Source organism: Crocuta crocuta, unplaced genomic scaffold (genome assembly GCF_008692635.1).
Source record: "Crocuta crocuta isolate KB4526 unplaced genomic scaffold, BGI_CrCroc_1.0 scaffold218, whole genome shotgun sequence".
NCBI lineage: Eukaryota > Metazoa > Chordata > Mammalia > Carnivora > Hyaenidae > Crocuta > Crocuta crocuta.
In genome coordinates, this window is record NW_027533170.1 from 9,214,662 (window position 1) to 9,231,072 (window position 16,411).

Consider the following 16,411-nt stretch of genomic DNA (forward strand, 5'->3'; position numbering starts at 1 on the left):
TAAAAAATCATGCTAAGTGAAAGAACCCAAACAAGGCTACATCCTCTATGATTCTGTTTACAGGACATTCTGGAAAAAACAAAATCAGATCAGTGGTTGCTAAAGGCAAGTGGAGAAAGTGGGGGGATGACAACCAGGGGCCAGGAGGGAATGTTTTAGGATGATGGGTATACTCTATACTTCAATTATGGCATTAAGCCAGATCATTATATGTTTATCAAATTTTGGAACGGGGCACCTAAAAGAGGATGACTTTTCATATATGAAAAATTAATTAAATGTAAGTTATACTAAAAAACTTGATGTAAAAAAAAGAAGTCCATTTAAGAGACAGAATTATCCTGGGGCACCTGAGTGGCTCAGTTGGTTAAGTGTTGACTTTGGCTCAGGTCATGATCTCACAGTTGATGATTTTGAGCCCCACATATGCCTTTGTGCCGACAGCTCAGAGCCTGGAGTCTGCTTTGGATTCTGTGTTTCCCTCTCTTTCTGCCCCTCCTCTACTCTCTCTCTCTCTCTCAAAAATAAATAAACATTAAAAGAAGGAGGCAGGATTGCCCCTCTTAGAGGTAGGATATAGGGGTGAGGCAGGAGGAGGGGTCAGGGAGGATGCCATGATTCCTGGCCTGATTTTTGGAGCGGGGACCTCCAGCCTTGGCCTACTCACCCACCTGCAGAGAAGAAGGACTTACTGAACATGCATCCCAGCTGCCCACCTGCTTTCTGTTGCCTCCCCCTTTCCTGTCACCTTCAGCCTTGAAGCCCTGGCTATGTGCCCTCTGAGATGAAGGCCACTGGCTGTTCCTTCTTCCTGAGTCCTCACCGCTCACTGCTCCTCCATTCCCTGCCTTTCACTTGGCTCCTTGATGGCACAGTTGACAGATAGCACCCACATGGCAGATATTGCCCACTTCCCTCCCCCACAAAGGAGAAGAGAGCACAGGAGGGAAGGAAGAAGAGTTCAAGCTCCACTCCCTGGCCTGGGTGTACCAGGGGGCATTAGAGGCTGGTCGAGGGGTCACAGTGCTGACAGGTTTCCATGGCTCCAATATCATCATCCACTTTTGCCTTGACTGGGTTCCCATTGGGGTTTCTGCTTTGTTGTGCTCTTGTGTGTGGGAGGTTGCTTCCTCGAGCCTCAGTTCTATGAGGAGTGGGCATGGGTGGTGACCCCTGCCTGATGAGGCTACTGTGGGTCTCAGGAAGAGAAGTACCAAGCTCGGGCACAGAATGTGCACACAGGGACAGTGAGTGTCCTCGTGCTGGCCTCCTCTGCTCCCCCCACACCTTGCCTACTCTCCCTCCACTCCCCCATTCCCTCCCCACCTCCTCCCCAACCCTGACCAGGACCCAATGTGCCAGGGGATGCAAGCCAAGACTGTTCCAGTTGTGTGCTGGAGAAAGCCAGGCCACACTGAACCTAATGGGGACAACTATTGGGAGGTTCTTGCATTGTCACACCTGGGAGAGTATGGGTGGAGCTGGCCCTGCGACCACAGCCTAGGAACCCAGCCAGCGCCTTGGAAGCTATGGGCAAACGCTTCATCACGTTCCATTCTCCTCTGGGTCAGCTTCCTCCTTCCCATGTCAGCTTCTACTACTCTTCCACCATCCAAGGAGGGGCAGGCCCTCTGTGTCACATCAAGTTTGAAAATCCCTGGAGGAGGACTCTGATGGGCTCCTCGGGTAGGGCCTGCACCCCTAGGCTGGGCAGTCAGACTCCTGTGAAGAATGGCAGGAGAAAGGGCAGAAACAGCTGGGTAAGGCAGAAGCCAGGGGGCTTCTTCTCTGAGGGTAGAAGGAGGGCATGGGTGCTGCATAACTGAACGCTAAGTAGACCTCCACCCCCCTTTTCCAGGCATCTCTCAGAGCACCAGCAAGTGGACACTTGCCATCAAGTGAGGGACTGGAAAACTCTTCTCAGATGTCTGACTAGCCCTAAAACCTAAAACGAAAGCCTGACCCTACACCTCCCCCACCCTCTACCACCACAAACCCCCAGATTACCCAGCAGTCAATCTCGGCTTCAACAAGCCCCACCGTGTGCTCAGAACTTTCCCACCACCTTGAATCTGCCCGAGGTCATGTGGCAAAATCAAAACAGAAACCAACGAAGACAACAAAAGTATCTTGAAAGAAACAGAGACTATGTGACAAAGGAAATTCTAAAAGAATAATATATTCTTGACTTCAGAGAGAATGAAAAAATATTGCATCCTTGAAACCATCAAAAACATATTTAGCACACCTATATGTCCGTGCTCTCTCAGCTGAGATGGCCTAGAAGTAATGACACACCAGCAGCCAAAGCACACCCAGAGCCCAGGGACTGTTTTATAATGCCATTCTCCAACAGAAGAAATCAGGGTCCTAAATCAGCAATAGCTGATTCTCTGGCTGGGGCAGGGGATGCACAAGATGAGGCTGGAGCATCTTGTGGTACCAGAAAGTAGGGAAGTACTTACAAAGTACAAACACACACACACACACACACACACACGGAGGGGATATGTCGAGAGCCAAATGAAAGAACTCCCAATGGCCACAGCTGGGACAATCTGAGCAATAAAAGAAATAACAGTATTGGATTATAATTCAGTACAAAATACATATCCATGAGCCTATACTCATGGAAATAAATGATTTAATAAATGAAAGAATAAATGGGGGAAGACAGACAAATCTGTACTGAATCCCAAATAATTTATGTAAATAACCCTGTCTCAAGGAAGTGAAGCATAACTCCCCACTATCTTTTATCTATCTCTCTCTCTCTCTCTCTCTCTCTCTCTCTCTCTCTCTCTCTCTCTCTATCTATCGAGACAGCATGAGTGAGGAAGGGGCAGAAGGAGAGAGAGAATCCCAAGCAGGCTCTGCACTGTCAGCGCCAACTCATGGACTATGAGATCACGACCCGAGCTGAAATCAAGAGTCAGATGCTTAACTGACTGTACCACCCACCTGGGTGCCCCATCTCCTGAATCCTTAAGTGTGGGGTGGGAATAATGACCTCCATCCAAAGAGCTCAGCATGGAAAGGGAGAAAAATTAGAGTACCTGACAAGCACTACCTGAGGTGAGTGACCAAGATGACATAACAGTGACAAGACATGTTGATAGCAAGTGCCCCCTCTGTCGTGAAGTAATGAGAACGGCACTTTACTTCCGGGGGCTTCCTTCCCGAAACACATTACCCTAGTCTAACCATGCAAAAAGCATCAGACGAACCCAATTGGGGAACATTCTAGAAAATACCCAGCAGTGGTCCTCAAAAATGTCAAGATTATACAAAACAAGGAAAATCTGAGAAACAGTCACAGCCAAGAGGAGCTTAAGGAGATGTGTCATGTGGTGTTAGGAAAAGGGCAGCCAAAAAAGAATATTAGATAAAAAAGAAATATGAATAAAGTATGCCCTGTGGTTAATTTTAAAAATATGTATTAAAATATATTTTTATGTTCAGAGCAAAAAAAAATGCTTTTGGAAATTAAATTGTATTGGCAGAAAGGAAAACTCTTAATAGTAAACAGGTTGGGAGAATAAATTAAATCTCCTATTTAGTAAGAGCAAAAAGATAAGATGCCCAATAAAAAAGAAAAGAAAGGAGAGGTCAGTCTAGTAGCTCCAGCCTCTGAAATAAGAGAGGCCAGACAAACAGAAAGAAATCCACCAAAAAGTAATTCAAGAAAATTTTCCAGAATGCGAGTGTGTGTGTGTGTGTGTGTGTGTGTGTGTGTGTGAGCAGCAGGCAGGAGGTACCAGCCTGAAGCCAACACTAAGTGAGAAGACACCCCAAGACACCTTGCTGTGATATTTCAGATCACAGGGGAGACGAAGAAGGAAATGAAAAGGTCATCTGTATCAGAGTGACTTTGAAGTTCTTAAACTGTGAACAAGATAACGGAACATCACGTTTACAATTCTGAGGAAAAGTTTTTTTTTCCTGTGACCTAGAATTCTGTATGTAGCTAACCCCCAGTCACGTGTGAGGAATAACGTCATTTATTTCTCAAGGTCCCAAAAGTTTACCTCCCAGGCTCCTTTATTCAAGAAGTATGTGCTCCACTAAAATGAAAAGAGGAAACTCAGAAGAAGGAAGACATAAGATACGGGAAGCAGGAGGACTAGGGAATCCCTCGGAGGATGCTGGGGCGATCCCAGGACAGCAGCTCTGCTCTGGATGTGGAGGGGCTGAGCCGTCCTGCCTCTGTGTGACCCGAGACAGACAGACAGACAGTCATCACTAAGACCCTCCCCGCCTCCATCAGGCCATCCTCTTAACCCAAGGACAGAATGCCCAGGAGAGCTTGGCCCAGATTCTTGTCAGGACTTGGCTGGTCCTGACCATGTGCTGCTGAGGGTCTCTCCCCTCGTGCTCTGCTGAGGACACAAGTATCACCCCCGGAAGTTCTCAGCTTTTCCCCAACAGCCGGAGGCAGGCCATGGCGGCTCAGAAGTGGATGCCTCTGACGGTCCGGTGCCCAGTGCACACCTCAGCCTTGCCAGGCGCCCGACTGTGGAGAGCCCTGTGTTTCCCCAGACTCATGTGTGACCTTGCTCAGCACTTCCCCAGAAGGGGCCTCATCAGCTCCCAGCGAAGGGGAAGTCGGACCACGACCCCGGAGGCTGTTCTCCTCACCCCCTCCTGGAGCCCATGTCCAGCGGGGACAGTGCTGCCCCCTCCTTGCACAGCTGGTGTGTGCTTGCCCTCCAGTTTTGAGACTAGGTCGTATATGACTTGGGGAGAGATACACAGGTAGAATGATAATGAAAAGCAAGAGACCGATTCTCACAGAAGTCAGGATGGTCATTGCCTCTTGGGTGTAAAAATGAAGTGTTTCTCTAGGTCTTGTCCAAATAAAAATGTTCTGGCTGGTTCGTAAAGTCTCCTAATCTCAGAAGTTGTAATGACCACGGTCTGGGTAAAAAGGCAGAAATTAACACCAGTGTTTCCAGCAGGATTTATGCCCTGGTTAATCTGTGGGAAGGGCTGGCGGATGTCAGTTGGACAAAGCCGCTGTGGCTCCTGGGCTCCTGCCAGAAGCAGGATTCAGAAGCGGGATTCCAGTGACGCCTGGGTGGCTCAGTTAGTTAAGCATCCAGCTTTGGATCAGTTCATGATCTCATGATTCTCGGGTCCAAGCCCCACATCAGTCTCCGTGCCGACAGCTCAGAGCCTGGATCCTGCTTCAGATTCTGTTCTTCAGATTCTCCCTCTCTCTCTGCCCCTCCCCTGCTCTCAAAAATAAATAAACATTGAAAAAAATTTTTTCAAGCAGGATTCTGTCGGAGCTGCAGGAAGCCTCTGCTGGAGGCCCAGTGCCTGGAGCACTGTGGGGTGGTGAGTTTCAGGCAGCACTGCCATGGCGAGTGCTTTGGAGCTAAGGGCCATGGCGGGACCTCCTGTGTGCTTCTGCCAGGGGAGAAATAAACAACGTGATTGCTCAAAAAACAATATGACTTCTAAATTATCTTCCAAATCTTCTGCAATGCCTCTCGCTGGTGGAATTTAACCTGGAAATGTAATTCCCAGGTTGCCACGCCCTGCGCTATAGGGGACAGCATAGAAAAGGATGGAAAACTTACAAAGTCGCCCACAGATAATCCTGAACAAAGGACTGATGGTTTACTAGAGTTACTCACACCAACTAGTGGTCATGAGGACGTGGTTCAAGCTGCCCGGGAGAGCCACTTTCATCGGGAGCCTGAAGTCTGACCCCGCAAGCCTTCAGAACTCTGTCTCTGGCTTCTCATCTTCCTGCCTGATCAATAAAATCAATAATATCGGTGACTAGGATAGTCTCATGGAAATAAAAAAGTGTTGCCCATGCCTGCATGCTGCCTTCAGACTCTGGGCAGCCATCTGAAACAGCATCATGGGGCCCGGCCCCCTGCAACAGCTCTTCAGTCAACTCAACCAAGAGTCCCAAATATCCCACATTTTTTTCCATTGTGTAAGATAGTCTTCATTTTCATGCTAGAAGCATGCAGGTCTCAGGTGTAAGCATAATGGCACTGGCTACCGAGAAATGGGGCTTTGGGGCGCCTGAGTGTCTCAGTCGTTTAAGCATCTGACTTCGGCTCAGGCTGTGGTCTCTGGTTCGTGGGTTCTAGTTCCCAATTGGGTGGAGCCTGCTTGAGATTCTCTCTCTCTGCTCTTCCCCCACTCATGTCTTCTCTTTCTCTCAAAATAAATAAACTTCAAAAGAAAAAGAAAAGGAAGGAAGGAAGGAAGGAAGGAAGGAAGGAAGGAAGGAAGGAGGGAGGGAAGGAAGGAAGGGAAGAAGGAAGGAAGGAAGGAAGGGGGCTCACTCCCACCAGACAATGCTGAGTTCCTATTTTCCAGAGCCCTCACACAATCCAAGTAAACGAAAAGAATGAGAGTAACAAAACTCCAAATGCACAAGCCAGAAAAGAATTGTACTGTCTTTATTGTCTTAAAATTGCATAGTATTTTGATTGTGCACGCTTTTAAACGGAGGGCAAGAAAGCCCACTTGAAAACTAGTCTCTTGCACGGGATATCTCAAGCTGTTTTACTATAGGTAGGAGCAGGGACCAAAAATGCTGCCTGGGCTTAAAAAGAACCATAAGCAGATTTAACAGAAGTTGGAGAGTCAGAGGGATTTATAGGAGAAGAATCTGTCGAAGGACATTGAGATTTTGGGGGAGGGGGCAATGCCTTGTGCTCAAATCTGAGATGACTGCCCTCTGCCAGGAGGCTGGGGTGCATGGTCTGGGCATTACGTCGGCTACAGAAAGCCACATACTAGAAAAATAACTTAAAAGCTATACAATCATCATTATAAATATTTTGTCTCTCAAAACTAACTAGTGTTGGTTAAAAAAGGTTCACAGTTACTCTGAAGAGAGCTGTGTCTCTATTGCACAGTAGTGGAAAAGTCCGCTCTGATCCCCGTGTGTAAACAATGATTCCCTTCTCCTCTGGCGACTTCAGGACACAGAGAAACAGTATCTGCTGTGAGCAAAGCACTTGGGTACAAGGCACGTGAAAGCTTGTCAAGTTCTACTGGGATCTACTCGGAACACACAGAACGCCTGCTGTTCTCCCCACTTGGCAGCAGTGGGACAGGCCTCCTCGGGCTCTTGTTCTCTATTCCACCGTTACAGACTTGGCCAGGTTTCTGGGGAAGTCGACCTGCAACGATAGAAAGGGGCTTCTCAGGACTCCACAGATGCCAGCAACCTGCTGTATCATCAAGCCGATTATCTTGGGGTGCTTGGGGACGAAAGGAGGAGTGTTCCCGGTCGCCTTTGACCATGAGTCCCTGGAGACCTACATCTTGGAAGTGGTTCCTTGCTCCAGGAACTTCACTCAACTATAGAATGTTTAGTTCATTCAATATACATTTATTGTGCACCTGACAGGCGTCATGCTGTGTTAACCCTAGTAAGAGGATGTGATGCGTGCTACTAAAACCCAGCTTGTCCGATTCACGTTTCTTGGAAGGAGACGCACTATCCACGAGGCTTGTTAGTTCAGGGTGACGGTTGGGAGGAAGATGTGATGGGGATGGTCGATATGGTAGGCTTCAACTTTATCTGCAGTGTCTCATGTTGCTTATGTTATTTTAATTTTATTTTTATTTTTACTTTTTTTTTAAGGTCTATTTTGTTTTGAGAGACAAACAGAGACAGAACACAAGTGAGGGAAGGGCAGAGAGAAAGGAAGACATAGAATATGAAGCAGGCTCCAGGCTCTGCGCTATCAGCAGCTCGAACCCACAAACCGTGAGATCACGACCTGAGCTGAAGTCAGACACTCAATCGACTGAGCCACCCAGGCATCCTTTCTTTTGCTTATGTTTTTAAAAGAGAAACAAATATGACAAAATGTTAGTGGTAGTTCTGGATTTGTACACTAGTTACTTGTTACATTGTTTTCTTTAAGGTTATGTATCTTCAAAAGCTTCTTAAAATACAATTGTAATGAAACTTGTATTTCTTTACCCAGTGAATTGCATATTCTTCCACACTTGCCTGTGGTTATTTTCTGGAACATAAACTGATGATATATGTTAGAAGTCTCATGGGGTGCCTGGGTGGCTCAGTGGGTTAAGTATCCAACTTTGTCTCAAGGTCATGATCTCAAGGCCTGTGAGTTCAAGCCCCAGGTCAGGCTCTGTGCTGACAGCTTGAAGCCTGGAGCCTGCCTCAGATTCTGTGTCTTCCTCTCTCTCTCTCTCTCTCTCTCTCTCCCCCTCCCTGGCTTGAGCTCTATCTCTCTTTCTCTCTTTCAAAAATAAACATTAAAAAACTTTTTTTTTTAAAAAAAGGAGTCTCAAAATGTTGAATCATTTGCTAGACTGAGGACGAATTTAAATGTGGGAGGAAGATGTACATGCAAAGATGTTCACTGCAGTTGTGATTTATATAGATATTCCCCCAAATCAGCAACAGTTTAAGGAACAGAAGACTGGCTAAGTCATCGTTACAATCCATATTATAAGACTGTGTTGGGATATTGTGCAATGATTAAATGTTGCTTACAGGAAATTCAAGATGTAAAAAAATACTTGTAAATATATTCAAAAGGAAGGTGTAAAATGTCATCCTTGATACACTGTCAAAAAATCTTTAAAAAATCCACACGCACAAGAAGACTGACATAGATGATTAAATTCGCTAATTAACATTGCCTCTCTGGGTTTAATAATATGAATTTAATAATATGCTCTTCATAATCTTGCAGTCCCAAATTGTTTTCAAGGGGTAGAAGTTACTTTAAAAAGAGAGTTATTTTAAATGAAATTACCTTCCCTATGAATATTTACAACAAATAAGCATTTAAGAACAAAATCAGGGGCACCCAGGTGGCTCAGTTGGTGAAAGCTCTGACTCTTGATTTCAGCTCAGGTCAGAATCTCACAGTTCATGAGTTCGAGCCCCATATCAGGCTTTGCACTGTCAGTAGGGAGCCTGCTTGGGATCCTCTCTCTCTCTCTCTCTCTCTCTCTCTGTCTCTAAAAATAAATAAAATTTAAAAAAGAACAAAGTCAAACTCTGGGGTTACAATCTTCCCCTTTGAGGAAGGCTCAGGTCAGAATCTCACAGTTCATGAGTTCGAGCCCCGTATCAGGCTTTGCACTGTCAGCAGGGAGCCTGCTTGGGATCCTCTCTCTTTCTCTCTCTCTCTCTCTCTCTCTCTCTCTCTCTCTCTCTCTCTCTCTCTCTCTCTCTCTCTCTCTCTCTCTCTCTCTCTCTCTCTCTCTCTCTCTGTCTCTAAAAATAAATAAAATTTAAAAAAGAACAAAGTCAAACTCTGGGGTTACAATCTTCCCCTTTGAGGGTTCGGTGTCATCTTAGACGTACGTCATATCCTCGGAGAACAGCCAGGTGGAAGGACAGGAGCTGCAGCGGAATCACGCTCAGGATGCCCTGGAGGCAGTCCACCGTGTGGGGCAGCTCGATAGTCTTGTATGCAAACTTAGAACTCTCGGTGTCATCCCGGGAGCACAGTATAATCGGGCGACCCTGGAGCGGAGAAACAGGATCCCAACATGCAGATGGTCTCTGAAAGTGGCAACCCCCACATACCAGCCGAGTTTCTGTTCAATCTTACTGCAGGGAGAACAGTAATCTTTCACGTTTGTGGAATTATGGGTGAGGTGATATGCACAACTGGAGTGAGGGGCAAGGTGTTTGATGTTGTTTGGGGAGCTCCTCTCCCTTCCCTGAGGATGATCACCATCCTGTGGCATTCATGCAGCACCCATTTGTTGAGTGGCTTCCATGTGCCTTGCCAAGGGCAGGGCACACCCACTCCTCACTCTGAGGGGACTCATAACTGAGTGGTAGAAAATAAAAATGTAAACAAGCCAACCAATGAATAACGATGAATTCCAGAGGAGTGGCAGAAAGGCAATAAAACATGATAATATGACTGGGAGGTCTGGGAAGCCCTTTCTAAAAAGGGGACATTTGCACTGAGACCTAAATAACCAGAGGTCAATTCTCTGAAAAGTGGTGGCAAGTACATTCAGGGCAGAGGGAACAGCCAGAGCGGAGGCTCAGAGGCAGAAATCAGCATGGCTCCTTCAGCTTGCAGCACAGAAGGAGCCAGATAATGCCGGCTTGTGGTCACTCTGGTGTTATGGGAAGCCACAGAAAGGTTACGAGCAAGGCAGTGAAGTGATTTGTGTTTTAAACCTTCTCTCTGGCCACTGTGCTGAGCTAGGCACGGCAGCCACTGACTCAAAGGCATTGTTGGACTTCACCCCCCCCCGTAACTTCGTGAGTCGTCCCAGGATGATCTGTGGAGGCTCGTGCTGCCACGTCAGGGCAGCTCCATGCCTGGTATCTGGGGCAGCTCGGGGCAATCTGGGTCACAAGGTCTCACTAAAGAGCCATTATGCACATGGCCACAGGCTGACCAGTCATTTCTGAATGCGTGTACCCCTCATGAGGGGGCCTAGGAGAGAGCGCATGGTCGCACCTGCTCAGTGGCAGGACGGCTCATAACCAGTGCTGGCCAACGGTGGTTGAGGTGGGCTTATTTGGGAGAGGACAGGAGAGAGGGGGACCCCGACCCCGCTGTGAGCCCTCACCTGGCGGGCCGTGACCTGCTGCAGGGCATTCTGGCATTTGGCAAAGCAAGGGTCCTTCATGATGACCATGATGACGGGCATCTGCTTGTCGATCAGTGCCAAGGGTCCGTGCTTCAGCTCCCCCGCCAGGATGCCTTCTGAGTGCATATAGGTTATCTCTTTAATTTTCTGGGGAAACACAAGGCAGGGTCAGCGTGACAGTGGACAGACATGGGGGTAGGGCAGATGGGCCAGAGAAGGGAGGAAGGGGAGCTGCCAGAGGGATGAGCCCAGAAGGCGGGGAGCTGAGGGCCGCAAGCCGGATGCATGAGGTGGTCAGCAGCACTGAGGGCGGCTGGCAAGGCCAGGACCAAGGGAGAGGCTGCTGCTGTCGGGAGCGTGCACAAGGCCCAGCACGCAGCCTGTGTTCCCCAAACCAGCCCCCAGCACAGCCACCACCTTGCACAGACAAGTCAATGTCCATCTGGCTCCCCTTCCACTGTGTGGCTGGCCCCGTGTCCTCCCCACAGTTATAATTTGTAAGGATGGCACTGCATTCTATCCAGATATGTCTTTCTTCAATGATCTGATTGATCATCCCTCCAATTCTAGACCATTAATAACTTCCAAAGGGTTGCCCCAACTTACTTATGAGGCAAAATCACATGCATCGGGCTGTTACTGGAATTTCCCCCATGTTCAGGGAGATCTGTTTCTATGCAGTTCCCATTAAACCTACGTCACTGAGCTGGTGTCAAGTAAACCTCAGCAACCCTAGAACTATATATTTGGGGGGGTGGACACCGTCAGCAGTGTGGGTGGCTCTGCCCTGGATGCCACAGACAGCTGGAGTGCTGGCCCCCAGGAGACCACAGAGGGGCCATTGACATGTGCCAACAGCAGCGTCAAAGCTTCTTTCTTTCCCCCCATGACTGACTGGGAGCCGCAGCTGAATACGCATCTTTCAGCAGCGCGCTCGGGACACTGCAGCTGAACCCCCGGCCCCCTGCGCCAGGTGGCAGAGGCATAGGGGGAGCTGAAAGTGTACTCCACCCAGCCCCCTGCAGTGGCTTGCTCTCTACTAAGAGGAGGGAGCCAAGCTGGGCCAGGAAGGATCCCCAAGGGCTGCCTCACCTGTGACCCTGTCTCCTGTTTTCTTTGGTTGGGCATTCCCAACCATAAGCAGCAAGCAGACGGTGAGTAGAGGACTAGCACTAGGCTCAGATTCCTGGACAGCACCGTCCCACCCTCTCCATGGCTCCGTGGTCCTGGCACCTGTCCCTTACTCAGCTTTCCTACTCAGCTTTGGCTCTTTATTGCCCCAAGGGGACAAAAGAACCAATTAGCAGTTTGATAAAATCAAGCCTTCAGAGCTCATTCCTTTGGGATCTCCATATCGCCTTGCAAGTCTGAGGGGTAACGGGATGATCCACAGAGCCCACCCCGCAATGTTTACCAGCCCAAATCCTCCTGCACAGGCAGCTTGTGCTCATGGAAATAACCCAAGGCCACACGGAACTGAGTACAATTCTCAGACTAGTCACTCCCTCCTGAGCAAGACGCACCTTTGGGGGTCTAGTTCTCTCCTAGGTGAAGTGTGAACAATAACTGCCAAGCTCTCAGAAGACGCTCATGAGGAATGAATGGACTACCCCAGATGGAGCTCGGTGCAGGTCGGCCCCTCAGAGGCTCACCCCAGGGTGCCCTGTCCCTTTCTCCTCAGGAGACCAGGAGCCTCCACCTCAGTGTCCTCAGGGCTCAAACAGGTCCTGAGCTGATGCTTGAGGAAGCTTCACACAAGCAGCAGCAAGTCCCCAACAACCCCCCAAGCCCAGCGCCCTTCCCACCTTCCCGCTGGCATCTCGGGTGTCCCCCATGCCGGCCCTCATGTACAGGCTGGTGGAGGTGGGGGTTGGGCAAAGGAGACTCACCAGGGCTCCTTCCAGGCATGTGGCGTAGTTATAGCCGCGTCCCATGACCAGGAGCGATCTCTGGGTGTAGAGCTCCAGGGCCAGGTCATGAATCTTTTCGTCCAGCAACAGCACTTCCTTGATCAGCCCTAAGTGGTGAACACAGAGAGGGTTTGTGAGTTATACAAATTTTACATCAAGATTCACAAAGAAAAATCATGGTGTTTAAGACAAAGTTTTGGAATTTACACCACTTACTACACTTGGCTTCCTTGCCTTGGTTTAAAAGGATTTTAAATGTAGGAGCACCTGGGTGGCTCAGCCAGTTGAGCATCTGACTTTGGTCAAGTCATGATCTCGCAGTTTATGGGTTCAAGCCTCGCACTGGGCTCTGTGCTGGCAGCTCAGAGCCTGGAGCCTGCTTTGGATTCTGTATCTCCCTCTCTCTGTCCCTCCCCTGTTTGCACTGTCTCTCTCAAATATAAATAAACATCTTAAAAAATTATTGTGAATCCTTAAGAGCCTTTATTTCTGTTGGTTCTGTCTCTCAATATTTACCAGATTAGAAACTGAGAAAATTAAAGATATTTTTATTCATTCATTTAAAACTAACAATAAACCCATCATACATTTTTAAAAATCAATGAGAATAGTATTATTTTACATTTTTGTAAATTTATATGTCTGACTTTTTAATAATACATTTAGATTCTCATATCTGTTTCCTCATTCAAACTCTCATGATACATTTTTTAGTTGAAGCAGAGGAAGAAATTCCAGCTTCACAGAGATTTGTAGTTGGAGAAGGGAGGAGTATTTAAATAACTTTTTCAAATAATTCTGAATGTTCTTCTCTGATATTACATGAAACTCAAGAAATAGTAATTTCTTTTTTTTAATTAAGTAATCTTTGTACTCAACATGGGGCTTAAATACATGACCCTGAGATCAAGAGTCACATGCTCTAGTGACTGAGCCTGCCAGCCTGGAGAAAGAGTAATTTCTTAAAAGAGTAGCTGCAAGTGCTCGCTTCGGCAGCACATATACTAAAATTGGAACGATACAGAGAAGATTAGCATGGCCCCTGCGCAAGGATGACATGCAAATTCGTGAAGCGTTCCATATTTTTAAAAACCATAAAATACCTAGGAATAAACCTAACCAAGGANGTTGCAAAACTAGAATCTGAAATCATATCAATAAGCTTTTCCTATCTTGTTACATTAAAACTTCATTGGTCTATCTTGCATCTGTTTATATTTTTAAGTTTATTTATTTATTTTGAGAGAGAGTGGGGAGGGGTAGAAAGCTCAGATGGAGAGACAGAATCCTAAGCAGTCTCCACACAGTTAGCACGGAGCCTGAAATGGGGCTCTAACTCACAAACTATGAGATCCTGACCTGAGCCAAAATCAAGAGTCTGATGCTTAACTGGCTGAGCCACCCATGCGCCCCTATCATGCATCTATTTAAAAAATTTTAATCTTGGGGCGCCTGGGTGGCTTAGTCGGTTAAGCGCCCGACTTTCGCTTAGGTCATGATCTCGCGGTTTGTGGGTTCGAGCCCCGCGTCGGGCTCTGTGCTGACTGCCAGCTCAGAGCCTGGAGCCTGTTTCAGTCTGGACTCCCTCTCTTCTCTGACCCTCCCCTGCTCACACTGTCTCTCTCTCTCCTAGAAATAAATAAAAACATTTTAAAAAAAATAAAAAATTTTAATCTTCATTTTTGAGAGAGAGACAGAGAGAGCCAGGGGAGGGGCAGACAGAGAGGAAGACACAGAATCCAAAGCAAGCTCCAGGCTCTGAGCCATCAGCAGAGAGCCCGGTGCAGGGTTTGAACTCAGAGACCGCTAGATCATGACTTGAGCCGAAGTCTGACGTTTAACTGACTGAGCCACCCAGGGGCCCCAATCTTGCATCTTATTTAAATGGTTGTTTTACATATGTATAATTTTGTCACAGCATGCATTGACCATTTGGAAAATATAGGTTGACTGAATTATGCAAATCTTCTCAAAATGGACACACTTCATCATAAAATATTTCTTAGAAGTCACATATGTTAAAGTCACCATGGCTTCATCAGAGTTGTGTTTAAGTGGTGGGAAGTGGTCAAGCTCATGCTGGCAGCTACAAGTTTTCCCAAAACCCACAATTCGTTGGAGAGCTTGAAGTTTATCACTGGTAAAAAATACTGTCAGTTTTTCTTCTTTAGTGTCGGGCTGACTTTGTTTACTTCTGGGAAAACATCTGCCAAGTACTCTAGTCAGCTTGTGACTCAAACAATCCCAGGATGCTTTACTTGGAAACAGAATATTAAAGAATGTTGCAATTTACTAAGATTAATGCATTTTACTGCATCATGAAGGATGTCTTTGAGTGAAGCAGGGGACGTGGCAGTGTGTTAGGCTAAGGTACCAGCGGTGGCCATCGCTGCCTTTGCGAATGTCCACATGGCAAAAAAGGCAAACACATCTTATTTCTTATAAATAGTGTGTTTACCGTGAAAACAGTAATGGGACCTGCACACCACATCTTGAGAACGGCTGACTTAGACATCAGGATAGAGTCCTGTTTTCACACAGTTAGTACCTGGCTTAAGCCAATAATTTTTCAGCATGTTGTGTGGGCCAGATTAAGATCCCTAGGCTTCATAGGATTAGAGGTGTCATTCCCTCACTGCCTTCTCTGGGGTTTGCCTCTGGCTCCCAGGGAGGACCCCATGCCTGACCCATCTCCAGAAGGGGCTGCCCCACAGCTTTGTGACCATCCTGCCCCTGACATTTCATGTCAGCCAACGGGTGAGGTCTGTTTCATTTCACACTCGCAGGGCTGCACACAGAAAACCCAAGAAGTCTCTCTCCTTCCCTGGAGAGCAAGTGTCTGAAGGAAAGGGACTGTGGCATATCTTGGCTCTCCCAGGATACCATACGGGGTAGGGCACACCCACTGGGCGAATGTTGGAAACCATGGTCGCCCCCCAAAAATCTTGGAATTCAGTGTGATAGGTTACATCACACCAACTACAACAGATGGCACTCAGCCAAAGAGGGAAGTTTAGTGAGACTAAAGGAATAGTCCCATCTACTCCTTCCCAGATATTTCCTGAGCACCTACTCTATGCCTGCCCTTGCTGGACACCAGGCACCCAGCAGTGATTCTGACAGATAGGTGGTATGCTCACTGGGCCGACACATTTGTTGGGAGACAAACCAGCACACTGGAGGACAGGCAATTTCAGATCATGGCACGTGCTATAAAGAAAAGGAATGGGCTAACATTTCGTAGCTGGGGCAGGGGGTTAGTTAGGATAGCAAGGAAAGGTTCCAGGTGGTAACATCTGAACTGAGACTCGAATGATGAGAAGCCATCAGTTGTATGGAGAGCTGGAGGAAGAGGGCTTCTGTTGAGGAAAGGGCCAGTGCAAACGTCCTGTGGTAGAGAGCTTGGCATTGTTGAGTATCAGAAGGTCAGCGAAGGAGCCCAGAGAGGGGAGGGAGGGAGTGGGATGAGGTCAGAGGTTGCAGGGGTCCAGTGTGCAGGGTTCCAGGACTTAGTGAGGAGTGAGGACTTTAATCTTGGCTCAGTGGGAGTTTCTGGAGGCACTTAGTGGTGACTAGGAAGGTTTGAAGAGAAGGAAGTGATTAACAGCATTGTTTATGGGAGAGAATCAAAAGAGAGAGCAGCTAAGGAGTCTACGGGATTTCAAAGTGAGGAGTTTCATTCTGAAACATACCAGGTAAAGACCGTAAACCATGGATGATCTCTCGCCTTCTGTTTTGCAGTGAAATTCGGTCTTCAGACATCATCAAACCAAACATCACCAGGGAGATGAACTGACTGGTATAAGCCTGTGGAGAAAACGGTGACTCTGGCAGAGCAGTGGCAAATGTGCGCATGTGGACCACGCAGGAGGAGACAGATCGTTGGGCACCCCCCATCCCCAACCCATAGCCTC

The 16,411-nt window shown here is 47.5% G+C and overlaps 1 protein-coding gene and 1 non-coding gene across 2 annotated transcripts in view; one reads left to right on the forward strand and one right to left on the reverse strand.

Moving 5' to 3' along the window:
• Positions 1-6,410: 6,410 nt before the first annotated feature.
• The window catches only part of GFPT2 (glutamine--fructose-6-phosphate transaminase 2), a 48,130-nt gene continuing 38,129 nt past the window's right edge, over positions 6,411-16,411 (reverse strand). The window contains exons 15-19 of the mRNA XM_077746264.1: positions 16,190-16,304; positions 12,477-12,604; positions 10,567-10,734; positions 9,332-9,493; positions 6,411-7,157 (exon numbers count right to left, since the gene is read on the reverse strand). Coding sequence (XP_077602390.1) covers positions 7,113-7,157; positions 9,332-9,493; positions 10,567-10,734; positions 12,477-12,604; positions 16,190-16,304 — 618 coding nt within the window. The 3' untranslated portion in view covers positions 6,411-7,112. The remainder of the gene's footprint in view (positions 7,158-9,331; positions 9,494-10,566; positions 10,735-12,476; positions 12,605-16,189; positions 16,305-16,411) is intronic.
• On the forward strand, positions 13,478-13,584 carry LOC144216914 (U6 spliceosomal RNA). The gene has a single exon (XR_013330793.1). It is a non-coding gene; the product is annotated as a U6 spliceosomal RNA (small nuclear RNA).